The sequence below is a fragment of the Pleurodeles waltl genome, chromosome 2_2 (genome assembly GCF_031143425.1).
Source record: "Pleurodeles waltl isolate 20211129_DDA chromosome 2_2, aPleWal1.hap1.20221129, whole genome shotgun sequence".
NCBI lineage: Eukaryota > Metazoa > Chordata > Amphibia > Caudata > Salamandridae > Pleurodeles > Pleurodeles waltl.
The window spans coordinates 1,170,860,891-1,170,882,488 of NC_090439.1; the positions used below are offsets into that span (position 1 = coordinate 1,170,860,891).

General features: G+C 46.0%; 1 protein-coding gene across 2 annotated transcripts in view; it reads left to right on the forward strand.

Moving 5' to 3' along the window:
- PARP10 (poly(ADP-ribose) polymerase family member 10) overlaps positions 1–21,598 on the forward strand; it is a 227,371-nt gene that overhangs the window by 148,759 nt on the left and 57,014 nt on the right. For both annotated transcript variants that reach the window (XM_069221161.1, XM_069221160.1), the window contains exons 7-9: positions 4,942–5,053; positions 14,112–15,260; positions 19,128–19,258. In XM_069221161.1, the coding sequence (XP_069077262.1) occupies positions 4,942–5,053; positions 14,112–15,260; positions 19,128–19,258 (1,392 nt within the window). The remainder of the gene's footprint in view (positions 1–4,941; positions 5,054–14,111; positions 15,261–19,127; positions 19,259–21,598) is intronic.

A 21,598-nucleotide genomic window follows, 5' to 3' on the forward strand; every position in this document is an offset into this window, starting at 1 on the left:
CGTAGATCTGTTACAAAGAAGTTGTGTACCTCCTTTGCACCGTTATCAAATCATTATTCACTTTTTGCAAAGCCATGATCGGCAAGCCAATTGTCAAAAGCTGATCGTCCATGAATGGAGCTTGAGACACTATCCCTCTTTGGCATCCATCTTTTTTTTTTTTTTGAACAGCTGTTTGTATTAAGTTTTCCAATTATACAGATACTTCTCACATGGTTGCATATGATCAACATTACTAGACAAATTACGTACCTTGATATGACACTGTGTCAGTCTCGAAACAGCATGATATTCAGCAGTCTTTATCTCCGGACTCTTGGGGATTCACTCCCTATTATGACACAAAAAGAGAGTATTGGGAGTAATACAACCCCACACAGACTCCCATTTCATCAAGGAACTACAGACACAAAAAGTGTGTGGGGGATATAGAGAATAGGTCTCTAGTAGCCTATTCAGGGTTCGCCAGTCCCTTCATTTGCATATCTTCATGTCACACCCCACACTCTTATGGTGGGTTGCCAGCAGGCGGATCCTTCATTTTACCAATCATGTCTCCCCACTTTTTCAGATCCTCCATCTTTTCATCACTTCTGGTGAGCTAGCTATGCTACTGATCAGCAGACCTCCATTTATGTGAGAAATCTTTAAACTGAATTCCCTTATGCACCTCTTAGGATACCACTATGGGATCTTCATTTGGTTTTTAATTTCCTCCTGGGACTCCAATTTCTCTGCCAAGGGGTCTTCATTTGGTTTTTACCTTCCACACTGGGCCCCTTTCTGCCTCCTGTGCGAAGTAGCTTACTTAGACGTTTGCAGATGGTGGCCATAACTCTGTCAGCATGTGTCTTTTTTCAACCTATTCTGTGCAAAACCACGCTGAGACTGGAACTTTTGTTTACTCACCAAAATTTGTCAGTTGAACTTATCACAGTTTATTTCCCTACCCTTTTCCTTTGATCTCCCTCGTCGTTCCAAAGAGCACTGCACAGGGAACTTCACAACCACTCCATTAACTGATTCTAGAACAGATGACAACTTATTTGTAGGCTTCAGGAGCCACAAAATTAGTATGGCTGTCTGAAAAAAGACAACCTCTAGACGACTATTTTATCCAGTTGTTTATTTTGAAGTTTTATATAGTACTCATCAGATCCTAAAGAGTAATGGTGCTCTTTCCAGAAATCCAGGGATACAGGTGAAATAGAAGGCAACATTTATACAACATATTAAAAATGTAACAAAATTGAATGAAAGAAAAGTTTGGTCGTATACAGCACAATGGTACCAAAGGATGTAGTCTGAGGTGTATTGAGCCCTAGAGGTAAATGTGTCCTCCTAAAGGGAATCTGATTTAAGTACTTTGTCATGCAGCTGCTTGACAAAGTACCTGCCATGTTGGGTGGAGGAGTGGGTGCAGTCCCAGCAATACAGTCTTACGTTTAAGAGATCATGTGTGATGCCTTCCTTTCATATAGGCTTTCGGGACTGTCTTTATAAGAAATTTGTGGAATGTGTACCCATTTAAGAGCATTCCTTTGTCCTGCTGAAAACAAGTTTGGGGAGAGGGGATAGGCCACATTAGTTAGTTTAGGAGGCCTCGAGGATTGTGTACATCACTCACTTCAGGGAGCAGGCGGGGATCGGAAGATGGCAGAGGACAGGGATAAACAAGCATTTGAAATGTAATAGGTCTTGCAGTTTGTTGCGTTAGAGCTATTAGCATTGAAAATTCATAACTGGACTTTCCATGCCACATAAGTTGGTCAACCCTGCCTCACAATATAGTTTTGTTACTGCCATATAATTCTAGTTGCCCAGCATTTAATTAAAGCACTTCCATTTACCTTCTTCCTCTATCTTAAAACATATACGATTATCATATAAACCTTTATCAGAAATAAACTTTTGGCATTGGAGTGTAATGCTTAAAACACCATATGGGATGGATTGGAGGGGGAAAGGAAACAGGGATTCTGGAGTAAAGATGGAGAGGACAAGTGGTGTAGTAACAATGTCGTGGGCTCTGGAGTAAGAAGGTAAAACGGTTAACTGCAATTTCGGTAGGAAAATAGAGCAGAATCAGAGTGAGGTCCGTAAGTCTCTGGGCCCCGGTGCCATTGCACGTCTTGCTCCACTGATAACTAGGCCTCAGGAGAGAAGGCAGAGGGAGCAGAAAAAGAGAAGCGAAAGGAATACTACAAACAAAAGGAATAAAGCGAAGGGGTCGCAAAGAAACAAAAGAAGGGAAAGTAAGAACGAGAAAATGAAAACACAACTAAGAGAAGAAATAGAGCAAACGTATGAGACAAAAGAAAAAAGGGGAAGGAAGCTAGTGAACAAAAGATAAAGAGGTAAAAATAATGAAAGTGTGAAAAGAAAGAGAAAAATGAACATTACAGCAAAAAGAGATGGTGAGAGAAACAAGCAGCGAAAGAACCAGGACATGTATGTACTGGCACATTTCCCACAGACTCCAAATGGGAAAATCACTTTGACACTTCGGGTCCCGACAAGTAACTTGTGGTTTCCACATACAGACGGGAAAAAGAGGGATTTATAGTAAAAACGTGAATTGACAGATCAAGATAAGAATAACACCAGAGGAAGGAAGGAAGGAAGGAAGAAAGAAAGATCTATATCAAAAAAATAAGTGAAAGAACGCATACCGAGTCAAAGGAAAGAGCAAATAAAAAAGACAATGAATGAAGGGAAGAGAAAGAAAATAGTGAAAGAATGAACGCCTGATGAAAAAGAGGGACAAAAGAAAGAAAGAAATAACCAGGTTTTGTGAGTTTGAAAGAGGAGGAGGAAGAGGGAAATAAAAAAAATTAAAAAAAGGAGCCGAGTAGAAATAAACAGTTGAAAGAGCAAAACTGTTAACCTGTGGATTTTAAGAGATGGAAAGAGCAAAGTGGAGGAGAAAGAAAACATTGAGAGTAAACAAAGTAAAGGAAACATCAGAATGAGATAGGTGAAACAGACCCTCCCAAATAAAGATGGCAGCTAAGAATAGATTTAGTTGGCTCTCCACATTCTTCAAACACAAGTCAGAGTGTGGAACAGCAGGGGCCCTATAGAACAGCAGGAGGGGCATTTGCAGAGTTGTATGTGAACCCCAATACAGCAATTTTGGGACACTTCAGATCAGGATTGAAGAGTTGTCTCTTAGCCCAGTGCTGGAATAACAGAAAGGCAGCGGGTGAGGAATGAGAGAGGGTACACTGTGTAATTCCTGGTATTCGAATAATGGGGAGCTGCAGGTTAGGTTGAGGTGCACTGACAAGAGTTGTATGTGGGCTGCAGTACTAGAAAAGTAACGGACACACAAAGTCAGAAGTGAGGTTTGTTAATAGAGCTGTGAGTGGAACCTAGTATTGGTGTGCCAGTGTTGCCAAGTGTTAGCCTGGAGGTGCCCTGGTGAAGCAGCGTGTGGGGCCCAGCATAGGAGTGGCTTTGCCTCTGAGCCACAGAAGTGAGGGTCGCATGTGTAAGCCTTAGTATTGAGAAGAAACATGCACTGAACGTTAGAATTGATGGATTCTGGCAGAGCTGTGGTGGTTCCCATCAACAGTGGCGTTGGATGTTGACTTGAGGTGCACTGGGTGAGCTGTGTTTTGCTCTTTTGGGTCCAGCATTGGCTTGGCAGTGGGACTGAATATTAGAATTGAGCTGTATGTGAAAGGAGGTGACCTCGCTGGGGTAGAACTGAGATACATTGATGGAGCTGCGTCCGAGGTCCAAGCACTGGAACAGCAGTGTGTACTGACTGTAAGAGCTGAGGTGCTCTGGCAGACAGCGTGTGTGGGATTATGGCACACTCACATGTGAGGGCTTGGAGTGTGTGAACTGAGGTGTACTGATGGAGCTGTGAGTGGGATCCCAGTATGGAGCAGAAGTGGGCACTGTCTCTAAGGATTGTGGAGCCCTGGTACAGCTGAATGCCTAGACTATAAGCAATTACAAGCGATTTTCTGCCCTGGGGACCATGGGCATGCACACGTGATCAACAAAATCCAAGCCAACAAAGGGCCGGAGCTAGGCAGCTTAGAAGAGGGTGCAGAGAGCCCACAAAGACCAAATGTGACCAAGACAACAGCCTGTTTTATAGCCTTGTTTACAGCTAAGCTCAGAGCAAGGATTCTCTGCAAATGAAAAGGGAAGCTTCCCTGGACAGGACCAACAAACAAAGTAAAAAGTAAAAAAAAAAAAGTCCCCTACAGACCATATAAAGGGACAAAGCATAATTATACAGTAGTTGGTCCCTGCTCCCACACAGAAGAAGGAGGGACAAAGAGGCATGACTGACCAGTAGCAAGCAAGGATTTTTGAATGACACTGAAACTAACAAATGAAATAGCTGGAAGCCCACAGAAGAAGTATACTTAAAAGTATACAAGCAGTTGTACGCTTACGCTCAACCTAAAAATGGGCAGTGAATAGGAGCTGGTTGTGTCCAGGAATTATGAGTTTGGAGTGCCCAGTGATGGTTAGGTGGTAGCCATCTGTGATGAGGAGCCTGAAGCATGCAGCGATATGAAACCAGTAGCATGCAGAGACCAACAGGCAGTAGTGAATAGCCAGTGACTGGAAGTGGTAAGATCATAACCTTCAGTTCCTTAGCATAAGTGTGAACTTCATGTATGTCTTCAAAAATATCTTTCTTAAAATTAATAAGAATAGAGTTGAAGATGCACCTCTGTAAAGAACATGGCTTTGCAATGAGTTACCAGTCCACAACCCAGCTACTTCTCCTATCACTCGTTGAGTTTATGCTAGTCTTTGACCCTGTCCAGGGCTCTGTTGACTTTTGGCTTGGTTTGCGCTATAGAAATATCTTATATATGCATGCATGCATAATAGTAGCTCTGCATTTGTTTTTATATGTAAGCAGTATGCCACTTACTCTCTCTGATATGCTTTCCTTTGTCCCTACAGCACGAATTTGATGCTCCTCTTCTCCAGGCTGGTCCCAGCTTTGAAAGGAGCTGTCCCAGCACAGCAGAGGTACTGCCTGAGACCCCAGTGACCAAGCCCACCACCGACCTTGGTGAGAACCTCTGCACCACCAGGCCACAAAATATATGCGTACAGTCCAGTAGGAGATGATACCAGGCCACATACTCTTGCACTGTCTCGTTTCTGCATAGGTCGCATGCTGTCTTCTGATAGACTGCTCCTCTTACTGACCTACTAACGCTGTCACTGCTATTCTCACTCTTCTTCTGGTGTTTGGAGGTAGTGTAAGAGTGTAGAAGTGTTACAGACGCAGCATATTGGTTGAGCGTAGTACATACAGAGGAGCATATTGCTGCATCGGTGAGAGCAGCCGTGCTCAAATTTTAAAGTAGCTGTATAGCAGTCTGAGAACTAGGATATCGATGAGAGATGCAGAGTGTAGATGTGAATATAGCAGATGCGAGTGTAGCAATCCAACTTCGAGGAAGATCTTAAAACTTGGCTTTTTTAGCAGATTTCCCCTCTTGCTGTAGTAACTTGTAGCACCAGTGCACCCTATTTATGGTAATACGTGTGCTTCATCAGACAATAAATAAATAACTATACCGGTGTGAGAGAAGTAGATCAGTGAGAGATGCAGTGTGTAGGTGTGGATGTAGCGTTATAACACGGTGGAAGGGCAAGTATGTAAATGCGAAGCCCTGTGTACAGCACTATACCAGTGTAAGAGAATCAGTACTTATCCCATGAGGTTTGCCTCTCCTGTTAGCAACATTATTCCCCGAAACATGAACCCTTTGTTGCAAACTTTATTCTCGGAACCCTGCTGACATTGTTGCAAATCATAGTCTCCAAATCCTACCCCCTGACTTACAGGTCTTGTCTCCCCAACTTTGCCTCCGTATTGCAGATTTTCTCTACTCCCTCTCCCTACGCCGTGTGCCTCTGGTAGCAAATCTTATCCCCCACACAATGAGTACCTTGTTGATGATGTTATCCACCATTTCCTGTCTCCTTTTTGCATAGTTAGTTGTACCTCTTATGTGGGCAACTCTTTTTCTGCTTCTGTATCTTTCTCTGTAAAACGCACCGTGGCTTGCTGAAGATAGATATGTACCTCCTAAATATAGCAGTAGAAGTAAGCTTCTGGGCAACGTGCAGAAGCGTACCAGGGGCGTTATCTGGACTGGGTGATTTGAGCATGAGCTGCTGATTCTCTGTACCTCTTAAAATATGTTGGCACAGTCGGCAACTAAGCGGTAGATCCCTATCCTCCGAATGGAGTCACCGAAGAGAACAGAGTTGGATAGCGTATGGGCTACCCAAACCTAAGTGCTTCCACAGTCTTGAGCTTTATCTAGACCCATCACCAGACTTTTCCCATCTGTTGGGCTCAGTTGCCCTTCACACCCACCCAGCCTCTTCGACTTTGATGAGAATTTTTTTTTCAGAAACCTCTGCATTAGATCTCTGCGCCTCTTATCCTGCTTGCACACATTTCCCCTCAGTTGATGCTGTAAAACTGGGACCAATCAATTCCTCAGACACACAAATGCCCATAAGCTCTTCTAGATCCACATCATGCATTACCTACCAGCTACACACAACTCACCCGTATGTACGACAGGCATTCACTCCCCATTTCATACAGTGAGCTCAGTAAGAAGTACTGGTGTGTGTTCTAATAGACTTCACATCCCCCTGTTGGTGTGTAACATTACAGTATCTCACATCGAATTAGTTTTGCTTTGGGCTCTTGCGTTTCTCCCAAAGGAGGCCCTACAGCCTTTTTTAAAGTCTAGGACTAAAAGTGCACTGCTACGAATCCCCATGGACTATTTCGACATGAAGACATCGCAGGCAAAGTTGCTTCTATCCTGGGTCAAACCCAGCTTCCCTTCATCGCTTGATGTGGCGCGGTCCTAAGATGGGGGTCTTTGAACCTCCTTACTACCTGTCAAATGTCATTGCCTAAAGTAATGAAAGACTCTCACTGCAAGACTAAGCCCCCTACAGTGCTGCTTAGTAATCAGTGAGCAGAGCATGTTTGTTCACAACAGGACAGTGCCTATTCACACAGACAACATGACCACCACGCACAACGTCCATAAGCAGGAGGCACCTGCTTGCCACAGTTATCCCCGCTGTTGCAAACAATCTGACACTTGGCCATTAGTCACTGTGCTCTTAAGAGAACACTTTCCTGACCTGGATAAGAACTTTTCATACTTGCTCAGTAGAATGCATCAACAAACACAAGAATGAGAATCTACGGCCCATTTGCTTCAACAATGTATCTACTGTGGGGTTGATGTTGCAAGAAAGCAAAATGCCAAAGCTTCGCCTCCAGCTTCCCACATCCACAGTCCATGAGTAATGCACTATTGAAAACCGCTCTTTAATATTTGCTTTCACTCACCCCCCCAGCCCCTCCCATCTACCGCTTATTGTGTATGTCATCAGGAAAATAGGGAAGCCTCAGTGAGGTTAACCTTAATAGCTCACACATGCGCACACATTCCATGCTACTCACTATTTCTGGCAAGGTCAATACATCCCGATGCGCACAGACCTCCTCATGTACCATCAACAATGCCATCCCAACCTCATGGCACATAATTCTGCAATTTGGTACCAGAGGTTTAGATTTTGGTTGCCTACTCCTCCCAAAGGAGTACGTGCAAATTCTCAACGGTGCTCAAAACCCCCTATGCGGGCACGTTACTTGCCAGAGTGAAAAATATTTGTCCATTATTGTGGCCTTCTTCATATGCAGCCGTTAAAAGCTACAGAGTAAAATGTGTCACTTATTGCACTTACAAAAGGCAGGACTAACTTACTCTACCATAGGGATACACCTCGCCGCTGCTTACTTGCAAAATAGGGAACACCAGACCGTCTTCAAAATCCCCGTTGTTTAAACTCCATGGAATACTTGAAAAGAGTTATCCTGCCAAGGATACTACCAGTCTTGTAATGGGACTTCAGATATCTCCTCCAGAGATCCCCATGGCTAATCCTTAGCACTGAATAGCCTAGCAAACCCCACACCCATGTGCAGGATCCTTAAGCAATTTTTCAGTGACAATGAATTCCACAGTCTCTTTTCTTTAGAAAAGCCATATCCTCTTGTTTGGAATAGAATAATTTAGCATCCAATAACAATAGGCTATATTGGCAAATGAAACCCTGTTAAAAAGTAGAAATCTCTCAAGGGATCTAGTTGACCAGGAAAACACTTATACAAACTCTTAGTTATAAGAAATGAAGGAAAAACTTCGGACAGTGCAGCTGTATGAAACTACCATGTAGGACTAACACTGCGCCTTCAAGGGCCTCTAACCCTCCATATCCAAGCATGCTTTCCGCAACAGCAGCGCCGGATCTGTTCTTCTAGTAACAGGATCCTGCAGCTCTGCCTTTTTGGATTTTTGGTTTTGAAAGCTTTCTAAACCTTCTTAAACCAGGTTTGACTCAACATCCCTTGGGATTTAGAATACTTGTCTAACATCAAATACTTACATTTTTACACAAAAAATGCCTGCTCTTTTTTGCTAAGTGATCTGCTGTGGCGGGAAAAAAGGCGACGACAGATCCACATGATCTCTATAGTTTGCCTGCCGTGTTTTCCCACATTCAGGACAAGTACAAGCACTGCAGAAACTCTTTTAGGTGCACCTTGAAGGACAGGGAGAAAATTAGTCCTTATGGCCTTCGGGAGGAAGAGCACAGACAGCAGGACTCCCTCCTGGGATGAACTGGAAGGTCTGAGTTGGCTGTGTTGCCTTGTTCAGACCCTCAGTGTGTCATTTTGTCTTGATTTTGCCATAATTGCTTTTTAGATTCATTTTTAATGCCTTTGGAAATCCATCTGGAGTGTGCTCAAAATAGATTTGACAGATAAATCCCATACTGAGTTCTTTGCTTCTCCTAGCCCCCGGCAATTGTGGCATTTCAGTGTGCCTTTATCAACTTTCTTTAGCTTAAACCAAACTTTCAGTAGTGCTGATTTTTGATTTACTGATTGCTCTGTGAGATTAAACTCCAGTCAAAGCTGAGTTTGGCCAACAGGATTAAGCAAAAAAACAATGCTATACAACCACGTCTGCTCCTTATTAGGCAATTGATAAATTTGAGTGGAAGGGCAGTCATTTTGTATGGTAAGTAAGGCAAAAATTATGCGTGTGATACATTTTCTAGTGGTTGCACTGATGGGCTTGTGAACGGGTCGGCCTGACTTTGTCCACATCAGCACCAACCAGCTCCGTGTTGGGTTTGCCCGACGCGTCAGTGCCGCGTTCCCATGGAAACATGGGAACGCTCCAGGCGTCGGTTACGCGTTTCCCTGTTTCCAGGGAAACGCTCAAAGACTTCCGGGGCACGGACGGGGAAAAGGAGACGGAGCAAAGACGCGAGGAGAGGGAGGAGAGCGTGACGAGGAAAGGAGGAGACGAGAAAGCAGCGGTAGCAGAGGACGAGAAGGAGGAGAGCGTGACGAGGAAAGGAGGAGGCGAGAAAGCAGCGGTAGCAGAGGACGAGAAGGAGGAGAGCGTGACGAGGAAAGGAGGAGACGAGAAAGCAGCGGTAGCAGAGGACGAGAAGGAGGAGAGCGTGACGAGGAAAGGAGGAGGCGAGAAAGCAGCAGTAGCAAGGAACGAGGAGAAGGAGGCGAGCCACGGGGAAGAGCCAGAGCACAAAAGCCGAGGAGCCAGCCACGACCCAGGAGGGTCGTGGCTTACAAAGGTACGGTCCCTCCTGGGGACACGGGAATCTAGAATAAAAGGGGCACTGGGGAAGGGAACAGGGGAGCTGGGAGAGGAAAAGAGGCAGGAGCACAACACCAATAACCGAGAAGACCTGTTTCCCTATCCACCCTGGGATCACGCTGCGTTAAAAATAGACACCCTTCACCATTCTTCGGTGGTTGCATGCACCAGTGTACCCTCACTCTATACCTATCACTCTCTACAACCCTTCCCCCGGAGTCCACCAGAGTCCACCGACCTAGGAAGAAACCAGGAGACGACGGAGTTAAAAGAGAACTGAAAACCCAGCAAGACCAACCTTATAGTAGACTGGACTCACACAGACTAAAAGAAAATTAAATGACTCTCACTACTTACCTTACTACCCGGTCTAAGTCTTGTTTGTACCGTCTCAGCCTACCACAGGGCTCTTCAGATTGTATACTATTTTTACTATGTAAACCTTATGCCGGCTTCTGTCTTTCGTAGCACTTGCATGTGAGCGTTATGATATCCACTGGATTCAAATGCTGCCCCTAAATATTTTTATGACCCAGTGTTCGAAATCTGACTGCCCCATATCAACCATTTACTTGTAGTTTTTCTTCTTCTTGTAAAAGTTAGGACTTTTGTTTTATTGTAGTTGATAGTAAGAGTTTTGCGTTGGAAATAACAATGTAATTTGTTTGGTGAATGTTGAAGCCCCATGGCGTTATAGTCTAAGATGACCCACTACTTGTTTGAGTTCCAAGTTCTTTATGACCACAGAAGGCTGTTCTCCGCAGAGTACTCGGAGGACTGCTGTGCATCCAGGACTGGGATATACCCGACACCCAGCTTCTCAGAGAGGTGGGGACATCACCTAAAGCCTTGACTTGCTGGAAGAAACTTCATCTGACCTGAGGTACCTGAAGTCAACCTGCCTGCTACTGTACCTACGGGCATCACTCTCCTGCTTGCGTATCCATTCAGGATACCTTCCGTCATGTCTGATCCATGCCATTACATGAACATTGACTGCCGCTTGAGCCTCTACCACTGTGACCGAAAGAAGTACAGTCCTAGTTCATTTTGTGCTGCTGTGGCCCAAAGAAGTGTGAACGTAGCTCATCCCCTACCACTGTGAGCCATGTAACCGCTACCATGCTCTTCCTTTGCTGCTGTGGCTAAAAGACCAGTATGACTACCTTGTGTTGTTACATGGCAACTTCTCACCCTGTAGTGAGGCCTGAGTGAAAAAGCCAAGCACCCACAACCAGGTAGGTGTGTGTATGACAAGATATACCCTGTGGGGCCACTGTGACTCCAGGATACCTGAATTTACAACCTGTAAGACCTCCAACATGGTCTCCTGCCTCTGCCCAGGACTGTCCTGCCGCCGAAGCAGGAGGAGGCTGCACCAGAACTGAAGCATACATCCTCTTCCAGAAGCAGGAAAGGTACTGCTCCCTGTTGGAGGCTGGTTTACCCCGTATTCTTCTTAAATGCACACCATGGTGAGAATCCAGAGTGGTGTTCTGTACTGTGATAAGAGTTAATCTGCACTTGAGCCTTGATTCATTTTGTGCATAATGATTATTACTAGTGGAGTATTTAGTTTTGGTTGTGTTATAAAGTATTTTTCTTTTTAAAAGTAAAGCACTGGGTTAAACAGCCCGTTATTGTGCTGCTGTGTGCTGAGCACGAGCTCCCCACACTTCCTCCCTTAGAATTCAGTGAGTGTTGGCCAGTGGTTCCACTGAGTTTCTTGTTGAAAGGGTTGTACTTAGCCCAGTTTGTAGAGCCATAGTAGAGTGGACCCTGGAAACAACCTCACTGTTGAGTCCTAGTAGCCACTGCTTGACCCATGGCTCACCACACCCGGTTTTGAAAAACACCACCTAGACAAGCTCCACCATAAGGTCATAATTCTTCTACAGAAATAGGACTAGAAAGTTATTCCTGCTACTTTCTGGTGCAGAAGAAACCTCAGAAATCGACTCAAACCCATTGTAGACCTAAAGCTGCCAAGAGAAGAGATTTGTGGTTGAGAGCATACATTCAGTGTCCAGTTCTCCGATTGAGCAACAGATCTGCAACAAGAACGTTTGCAAATTGTATGGGGTTAGCCACTGCACATCTCAAACGTGTCTCCTTTGCTCCATCAAAACCCGCCATTTTCTCCTTGGGTGTGTTACTAGCAATCACTCAGCAGACAAGGCTTTCCTACTGGTCTGATCCCTACCTACCGGCCCCCAGGAAGCCCTTGAAACACAGGAAAAAGAAAGCAATACATTTCCTCCTGATTGGATGAGGAGTTTGAAATTCTAATGAAGCTGGTAATTTTGTTGCCTCTGGCTTCCCATTACTGTTCCCACAGTAGAATACATTTTACCAAGCTCAAGGCATTTACATTTTTGTCTGACTTCAAGTAGATGTTGCACATCAAAGACAAGACCACTGAAGGGAGCCATCATTCCTGGCTAAGTCTTGAACTCAGGAGCGCTTCACATTCCAGAGGAAGAGGAGTTGAGGCAGTATGACTAAGACGATCTGAGGCAAGCCCAGTTTCCTAAGGATCGAAGAAGCCTCTTGTGTCCTAGGAAAAGAACTGCACTGAAAGTCCTGCAAGCCAGATAAACAAAATCACTAAAGCAACTGCCGAGCATCAGCAGAAGTCAGTGCTCCCAAAATCTTTTCGAGAACAAGACCTTTGGTGAGCGTGTGCACCAACCCAACTGCCCCAGTACCTTAGAGAAGCTCATATCTTCCCCATCCAGCTTCAAAGGGAAATTGTTCATCTTTACCCCATGATCTGTGGTAGTGTTCACTAGGTTGTAACATAAATCTAGAGCCATTCCAACTATTTACTTTGCACTTAAGATTTCAGAAACATTAATAATTAGAAGAAAACCTGTGCACTCATCAATATACTCCAATTTATAAATAATTAAAATGTTGTTAGCATGCTTGTATCACCCCTCCGCTCATGGGTGATGCAAAGTTAAACACCATATGCAAGTATAGAAAACAACTTGTCTTCATAAGTACTACTTCAGGTATGGAGACTTCTCACATTACCTGGAGTAGTGTTTAAGGGGATGTGTGTCGTTTTCTATACTTGCCTATGAGGATTGCAGAGTTATTAACATTTGAGCATATACTTGGGCCTAACCCTAGATTCAACTCCTAGCGGGAATTGAGCAAACCACTGGTCCTAGTATGCGCCCCAAGTCCTGCTGGTTTCCCAACCAATTGACAACCTGGACACCATCCACCTCCTTTTGAGATGTGGGGCTATCATGTTGGGTAGCCACAGAGGATGCCATTGTGGATGATGATCAGCTACGACCTTGCACCCCACTCTCTCCCAGCCCACCTCCAGTTGAAGCTTTTGAGAACTTGGAAAATGTTCAAGATTAGTTAGTCGTTAACCTTGTCTCCGTACTACAAAAACTTTTTCCTGCTTCCTGGATACCTAATACAGGACGTCCGTTAAACATAAGTGGAATACAACCTAACAGGATTTATCGGTTGTCTATCTTCACCCTTCCTGAACTTGAGTGGTGTCCATGTTCTAGGTTTGTTCGATGTATTGTTAGGCTTGCTGGATTATTTATTGTCATGGCTATAAATTGTGCAGTAGGGTCTGCAGACAATCTAGTCGCCCAGCTTTGCAGCCAGTGTTTCAGAGCCATTGAAGCAGATGGTTAGACCTGTCCTAGCAAGTACCCCACTTCCTAAATACTTTAATACCCTGCCCCTAAATTATGAGAAGTGACGTCACACACGCGATCTTTTGGTAATGTTTGAATACTGTCCCATCGTTCGTGACATTTGCCAAAGGCCTTAATGTTAACATAAAACATAGCGTATAAATAAAATTGAGGAGTTCTGCTTTTGTCATAGTTTTAAGTGTACTTTACGTATGTTTTAGGTCAAGCCCACTTTGACACTGCACTGAATAGCCTTTGAGTTTTGAGAGTTGTCTAATGGATCGTCATTGATAATCATAAGCCAAAGTAAGTTGAAGATATTGTAAACGTGTGACTTTGAGAGAAGTGTTCAGGGGTCCCCGCACCTGGGTGAGACTGTTCACTGGAGACAGAAACCAGTCCTTTTTTTTACTGTGTCCTTCTGCGTACTTTTACGACTCATGGATTAAGTTGTGGTGGTTGTTTCCACTCCCTGGAGAGTTAAGTGCCTTAAGGGAGTAATGACATTATCTAATTGAAGTGCAGTAGTATTGGTGATCCTAGGGTACCTGTGTTAAATGATACTACCCACCATGGATGCTGTCCCGGACCTATTTGCCATAACTCCTAGTAAAGGCTACCAAGTTTCAGGCTCTTTATTTAAATTTATGAAAAGTTACTGAATTTGTTTACTGTGTTTGCTAATTGTGCTATGTTTTTTTTCTGGCAGAGGACATCAAAGCCATTGTTGCAGCCATTGAAGATGAAGTGGATGGGGTGACAGAAGTCAGGGCACTGTCAGAAACTCCACAAGCACAGACCCAGGGTGGGACATTTGATGACCTCTACAAGGAGGAGCCTCAAGATGAGATAGACCTATACCGCGATCCTAGTCGACCTGACCTGTACAGCGATCCTAGTCGACCTGCCCCAGAGTCAGACGAGGAGAACAGCGAAGACTTTTCAAGAAGAAAGGTCAGAGAGGACAGTCCGTTTCCGTTGTCCCTAGATGAAGAAGTTATCAATATCAGTGATGACGAGGACCGTGAGCTGAATAAAGCCAAACAAATGTCACTGGTTTCATTATCAAATGGGAGTAACATTGACGAGAAGGCTAACATGCACTTGGCCATTCAGCGCTCCATGGACATCATGAGCCAGAGCGCTGAAAATGAGGAGAGGGACCTAAAAGCGGCTTTGGAATATTCCCTGTTGTCATATCGGGAAGAGCAAAAACATGACCTTTATCAAGATGATGTTTTTTACACAGCAGTGGACAACTTGGAGGCAGCCTTGGAGGTTTCAATGGAAGACATGATCCGTGCAGCTAATTATGCCCAGGTGACAATTTATGGAGGTTACAACACAAACCTTCAGTTGATAGCTGATCAACTTCACCAGGCGGTGAAAGCAAAACTCAACACTGAGATGGTGGAGAACAGTTGTCTGCGTAAATTGCCAGAGAAATACCATCTTTACCTCACTCACCTGCAGAGGAAGCACGCTGTACAAATCTCGGTCCAAGGCGCTGTGGCCACCATTCATGGCTTTATGGAGCATACAATTTACGCCTCTAGAGATGTGACCAAGTTAATAAACCGACTTCTACAAGAGGAGCAGCTGAAGCTGGAGGAGGCAGAGGTGAGCAAAGAGGTGTCTTGGGTCTGGTATGACCTGCACGGAAAGGAGGTACCATTTTCCAGGAAGGCCAATGCATTCATCGAACATGCCTGGAGGCAGAAACAGAGGCGGCTTGACATTGTGTTTGACAACCAGCCCTACACTATTGACTTTGAGAAAATGGAAGAGTACAACATTGGGGCCTCCGAGAGTACTCGCATAGCAAGGATAGAAACCAGCAGCAGAGGTGCTGAAGCAGGTGAGTGGGGAGGCATACATGCATGGCCAGGTAATTGGTGATTTCTCTGGCCATAGCTTCACAACATAGCTTGAGTGGGTTGGTTCCCATATTTTTTATGGCACTTAACTAGTCACAAAGTTCAGTTTCAGTAATAGTTTTAGGGACTGTCTTCCTTGCACGACTAAGAACAGAAAGAATTATTTGCGAGAACAAGGGGGTTATTCGTGTCCTTACAAAAATAGTTTTTCATGTCATCTAAACCATTTATTTACCAGCATTTTTTCAAAACCAGTTTTCCATTGCAGAGTTCCCTTCACACTGGATTTTAAGAGATTTGAAAGCCTACCCGGGTAAAGCTGGGGTTAATATTATTATTAGGCAGTAAGAACTCTTATTCATCAACATTAGGGCCAATTAGAATAGGTTTGGCTTCAACAAAATAGTCCATTTCTAGATGGAAAGTGCCTCACATTTAACTCTTCACCTTCCAAACAAAGCTCTACTTGGCAGACCTAAAGGTGACTATACAAGATGTTAAGCTGCTGCTATAAATATCCCCATTAGAGAAACATGGAAAGCTGCCGCTTGTTTTCATGTATACTTTTAAAAGGAACCATTGTCTTGAGTCACACACACAGACAGAGCAAGCTTCTAAGGAACCTTTTTGGGTAGGCTTTTGTCTGTTCCTCCTCTCTCAATATTGGATGGGTGTGCTATTCTTTACAGTGCTAGGACTACTAATGCGAACCCACTGGGGGAGAAGGAAAAGATTCTTAACTATAATCCTAATTGTCCTCCAGGGGGGCCCTCCATAAAGGCGTAGGCCATCACCCCTTCTCTCCGGAGGAAGAAGGATGTGCTTACATGATATTCTATCCAGCAGCCTACCTTTTCCATTATTGACGGAGCTTGATGGGTCAGTGGAGGAGTGGAATTCCTTAAAAGCCCTCTGTCTGTTTTCCAGTCTGATTTTTGCAGCCTCCCTGACATTGCCATTTACAAAACAGTTTGTGGGAGTTCTTCAATCAATCAGAATATTTTGAAAGCGCACTACTTACCCGTGAGGGTTTCAAGACGCTTGGGGGGGGGGGGGGAGGGAGGTGCTGCTACTGCTCGAAGAGCCAGGTTTTGAGGTGTCTTCTGAAGGTGAGCAGGTACTGGGTCTGTCTTAGGCCAGAGGGAAGGGAGTTCCAGGTTTTGGCGGCGAGGTAGGAGAAAGATCTACCGCCAGAGCATCTGCGTCGGATGTGGGGGATGGAGGCGAGGGTGAGGTTGGCAGAGCGGAGTTGTCGGGGGTGTAGAAGCTGAGTCTGCTGTTCAGGTAGGTTGGTCCGGTGTTGTGAAGTGCTTTGTGCGCATGGGTGAGGAGCTTAAAGGTGATCCTCTTGTTGACGGGGAGCCAGTGTAGGTCTCTTAGGTGGGGGGTGATGTGGCTGTGGCGAGGGATGTTGAGGATGAGTCGGGCGGAGGCGTTTTGGATGCGTTGTAGGCATTGCAGATGTTTGGGCGGAATGCCTGCGTAGAGTGCGTTGCCGTAGTCGAGCCTGCTGCTGACGAGGGCCTGAGTTACTGTTTTTCTTGTTTCGGTTGGGATCCATTTGTAGAGTCTGCGAAGCATGCGGAGGGTGTAGTAGCAGGAGGAGGAGATGGCGTTGACTTGTTTTGACATGGAGAGGGAAGAGTCGAGGATGAAGCCGAGTTTTCGTGCGTGCGTGCGTGCGTGGTTGGTTGGTGTCGGTGGGGTGCCTAGCATGGCTGGCCACCACAAGTCGTCCCAGGAATGGGGGGGCGGGTCCAAGGATGAGAACCTCTGTCTTGTCCGAGTTTAGTTTCAGCCGGCTGCTTTTCATCCAGTTGGCGACAGCTTTCAGGCTTTCGTGGAGGTTGGTTTTGGCTGTGTGTGGGTCCTTGGTGAGGGAGAGGATGAGTTGGGTGTCGTCGGCGTAGGAGATGATGTTGAGGTTGTGTTGGCGGGCCACTTGTGCGAGGGGTGCCATGTAGATGTTGAACAGCGTTGGGCTGAGGGATGAGCCCTGGGGTACGCCGCAGATGATGTTGAAGGCTTTGGATTGGAACGGGGGGAGGCGGACTCTCTGGGTTCTGCTGGAGAGGAAGGATGTGGTCCAGTCGAGGGCCTGGTCTTGGATCCCTGCTTCGAGGAGGCGGATTTTCAGAGTGTGGTGGCAGACAGTGTCGAAGGCGGCTGACAGGTCTAGGAGGATGAGGGCTGATGTTTTTCCATTGTCGAGGTGGTTTCTGATGTCATCTGTGGCGACGAGGAGGGCGGTCTCGGTGCTGTGGTTACGTCTGAAGCCGGACTGGGAGGGTTCGAGGATGTTGTTGTCTTTGAGGTAGCGGGTGAGCTGAGCGTTGACGATTTTCTCAATGACCTTCGCCAGGAATGGGAGCAGTAAGATTGGCCGGAAGTTCTTCAGATCTCTGGGGTCCGCCTTTGTTTTTTTTGAGTAGGACGTTGATTTCGGCGTGTTTCCAGCTTTCCGGGAATCTTGCTGTTTCGAAGGAGATGTTGATGGCCTTCCGTAAGTGTGGTGCGATGGCTGCGTTTGCCTTGTTGAAGACGTGGTGTGGGCAGGGGTCTGACGGTGATCCGGAGTGGATGGAATTCATGGTCTTGCGAGTTTCGTCGTCGTTGATGGTGGTCCAGGAGGTCAGGCGGCTGGAGCTGGTGGAGTTCGTGGGGAGCGGAGTTGGTGTGTCCATGGTGCGGAGGGTGTCGAAGCTCTTTGTGCTCACGGTTTGTTATTAACTCTTTAAAATACAACAGGCTTCTTTTTAATAATAAATATAAACCAAATTTGACCAGAACATCCTTTTTATCATTCTGCAAAACTGCTTATTTGCTTTTTAAATAGACTTTTCAACTGAAAGACCTGACATATACGCACACTCACACTTATTTATTAATGCTCCACATATGAGCAGGACTATTCAGTGCTTATGGGCATGGCCCACTTGTAAATGACATTGTTTTTCCATGCCCCAGCTTTCACACATAGTTTTACTCGTCCTTCGATACATGTCTGTAGATTTTGTGTCTACTTAAAGGTTTTCATTGATGTTCTTGTCAAAATTGTGCCAGTTATCAAGAATTCCTTTTTAAGTTGATTGCGGAGTGTCCCAAAAGTGTTGATACACACAACTTCGGTTGGGGTCAGTATTTTTAGGTTTTCCCTTAAAATAACTTTGACAGATGTAGGTAGTGAGTGCCGCACTGCTTAAAGATGTAGTAATTTGTCATATTGCCATTGTGCATTAGGACAGCCTTGTTTTGTAACAGCTTGGAGTGCCAGGAGCACCATCCTGAGCTCCAGTATCTGACTTTAGCTGTGTGCCATGATGGATTTCCACCTGCTTTGATTTGATAAACTTGACATGTGTGCCCCTCCAACCTGTAGTCCTCTACTTGTTTGAGATGTTTGTTCCTGTAAATCTGAGGCTGGATTTAGGAATTTGCCCACCTCGCAACAGACTGATGCACACGGGGATCGGCTGTGGCAGGCAACAACACTTCTGTCAATGTTACAGATATTACTTTATTTTTAATCAAAGGCTCCAGCCTCTTGACAAAATATTCCTAAGCATATGCATCTGTGAAACGCACCAGCAACAGACCTGCATGCTGTAACATCATCTGATTTACGTAGCTTAAGAACTGTAAAACTGTGATATATAGCAAACCTGCCAATTTGATACTGCTGTCTTCAACCGCTGTCCTCGTTCGTGCAGTGATCGAGCTCCTAGCATTGCATTGATGACACCGTTTATTTAGGGTGGTGGGAGTTTAAAGTTATGAAAAAGCATTAGTCAGCGGAGCAGCAAAAAGCCCTGGCCTGACCCCGTTGTTTCCTCTGCTTTCACCACCAGGCATAGCTGAAGTCCAGGATAACAAAGTGGAGCTGGTGAAAGTAGACGAGGCCTCTGAGGAGTTTCGTAAGGTGATTCGGACCTTTTATGACACTCTAGAAGCCTACCATAGCAAGATCAAGATTGTCAAGGTAGTGTATACGCTAATTGCATCTTTGTTTTGGGTCCACTGCCTCACTCTTGAAATACAGAAAGAAACTAAAGACTCCTCTTTGCAAGCTGCACCTCGCACCATCTCACTCTACTTTACCCGTTTTGTTCTCTCTGCTCGGTCTGTCGTCCACTCTGCCCAGGCCTATGTCATCATGGACTCTTTTTGTCATCCCCTCTGCTCTGGACCACGCTATCGCTTCTAATCTGCTCTTTTACTGTTTTGCATTGTAGTGGTTCTGTATTCCCTAGAATACTGCAGCCCCAGGTCTTTATTTTACAGTTTACAAATTAATTTGCTGTAACTTTATGTTCGATGGCATCTGTCGCTGTAGATACGCATGTTTTGCAATAGCTCGCCATCTGGTGTTGGGCCGGAGTGTTACAAGTTGTTTTTCTTCGAAGAAGTCTTTCGAGTCACGGGACCGAGTGACTCCTCCTTTTGTCTCCATTGCGCATGGGCGTCGACTCCATCTTCGATTGTTTTTTTTCCGCCATCGGGTTCGGACGTGTTCCTGTCGCTCCGAGTTTCGGAACGGAAAAATAGCTAAATTTCGGAAGATTTTCGTCGGTATTGTTGCGTTCGGGTTCGGCGTAGTTAGATTCAACACCGCGTCGAAGGATCGAAGAGCTCCGGTGCCCTTCGGGGTAGTTTTTTTGATCCCCCGTCGGGGCCTGGTCGGCCCGACCACGTGCTGAAGAACGCCGATGGAACGGACCCCGTTCCGTTTCTGCCCCAAATGCCACAATAAATACCCCTACACAGACCAACACTTGGTCTGCAACCTGTGCCTGTCACCTGAGCACAGCGAAGACACCTGCGAGGCCTGTCGTGCGTTCCGGTCCCGAAAAACACTCCGAGACCGTCGAGCCAGAAGACTTCAGATGGCGTCCGCACCGACAGCCCAACGGGAGTTCGAGGAACAAGAAGAGGAAGGTACCTTCTCGATCCAAGACTCGGACTCCGAAGGATTCGACGATACACAAACCGTGAGTAAGACGTCGAAATCCACTCAGAGGAACATTTACAAGGCCCAGGGGACGCCACTGCCACCAGGCCATGGCTCGACCCATAAATTCGGTGACCGACCGTCGGCACCGAAAAAGGCCCAAACAGTGCCGAGATCGTCCGACTCCGGTCGAGACACCGGCACACAGCCTTCTCGGGACCGAGAAAGTGCTGGAGACAAGCGTCGACACCGAGATGCCGGTGTTGACACGGCTCGACGCCGAGACAGCGGGCCCGACGAAGATCGGCGCCGAGAGGTTTCGGCCCCGAAAAAGAAAAAAGTCACCTCGGAGCCGAAAAAGGACGCCGACAGGGTTTCGGTACCGAAACAAGCTGCAACCGACCCAGCTTCAGGCTCTTATACAGAAGAGCACTCGCTAACCTCACAAATGCAAAAGCATAGGTTTGAGGAAGAGCTACAATCAACGGATGTGGACCATACGCAAAAGCGTATTTTCATACAGCAGGGGACAGGAAAGATAAGCACCCTTCCCCCTATTACAAGAAAGAGAAGGTTGGAGTTCCAGACTGAACAGACACCACAACCAAAAGTGGTGAAAAGAGTTACTCCACCACCCTCTCCACCGCCCGTGATTAACGTCTCACCAGCACAAACTCCATCACACTCCCCAGCTCACACCACCATGAGCCAGGGTGACCAAGATCAGAACGCATGGGACCTATACGACGCCCCAGTGTCAGATAACAGTCCGGAGGCATACCCTACGAAGCCATCTCCACCAGAGGACAGCACTGCGTACTCTCAAGTGGTGGCCAGAGCAGCACAATTTCACAACGTAAGCCTCCACTCAGAACAGGTCGAGGATGATTTTTTATTCAACACACTCTCCTCCACCCACAGCTCATACCAAAGCCTGCCTATGCTCCCTGGTATGCTCCGGCACGCAAAAGAAATCTTTAAGGAGCCGGTCAAGAGTAGGGCAATCACACCAAGGGTGGAAAAAAAGTATAAAGCGCCTCCTACGGACCCGGTTTTCATCACTACACAGCTGCCACCAGACTCTGTCGTTGTAGGAGCAGCTAGAAAGAGAGCCAACTCCCACACATCTGGAGATGCACCACCCCCAGATAAAGAAAGCCGCAAGTTCGATGCAGCTGGTAAAAGAGTCGCAGCACAAGCTGCAAACCAGTGGCGCATCGCGAACTCCCAAGCACTACTTGCGCGCTATGACAGAGCCCATTGGGATGAGATGCAACATCTCATTGAACATCTGCCCAAGGATCTACAAAATAGGGCAAAACAGGTGGTTGAAGAGGGACAGACCATTTCTAACAACCAGATCCGCTCCTC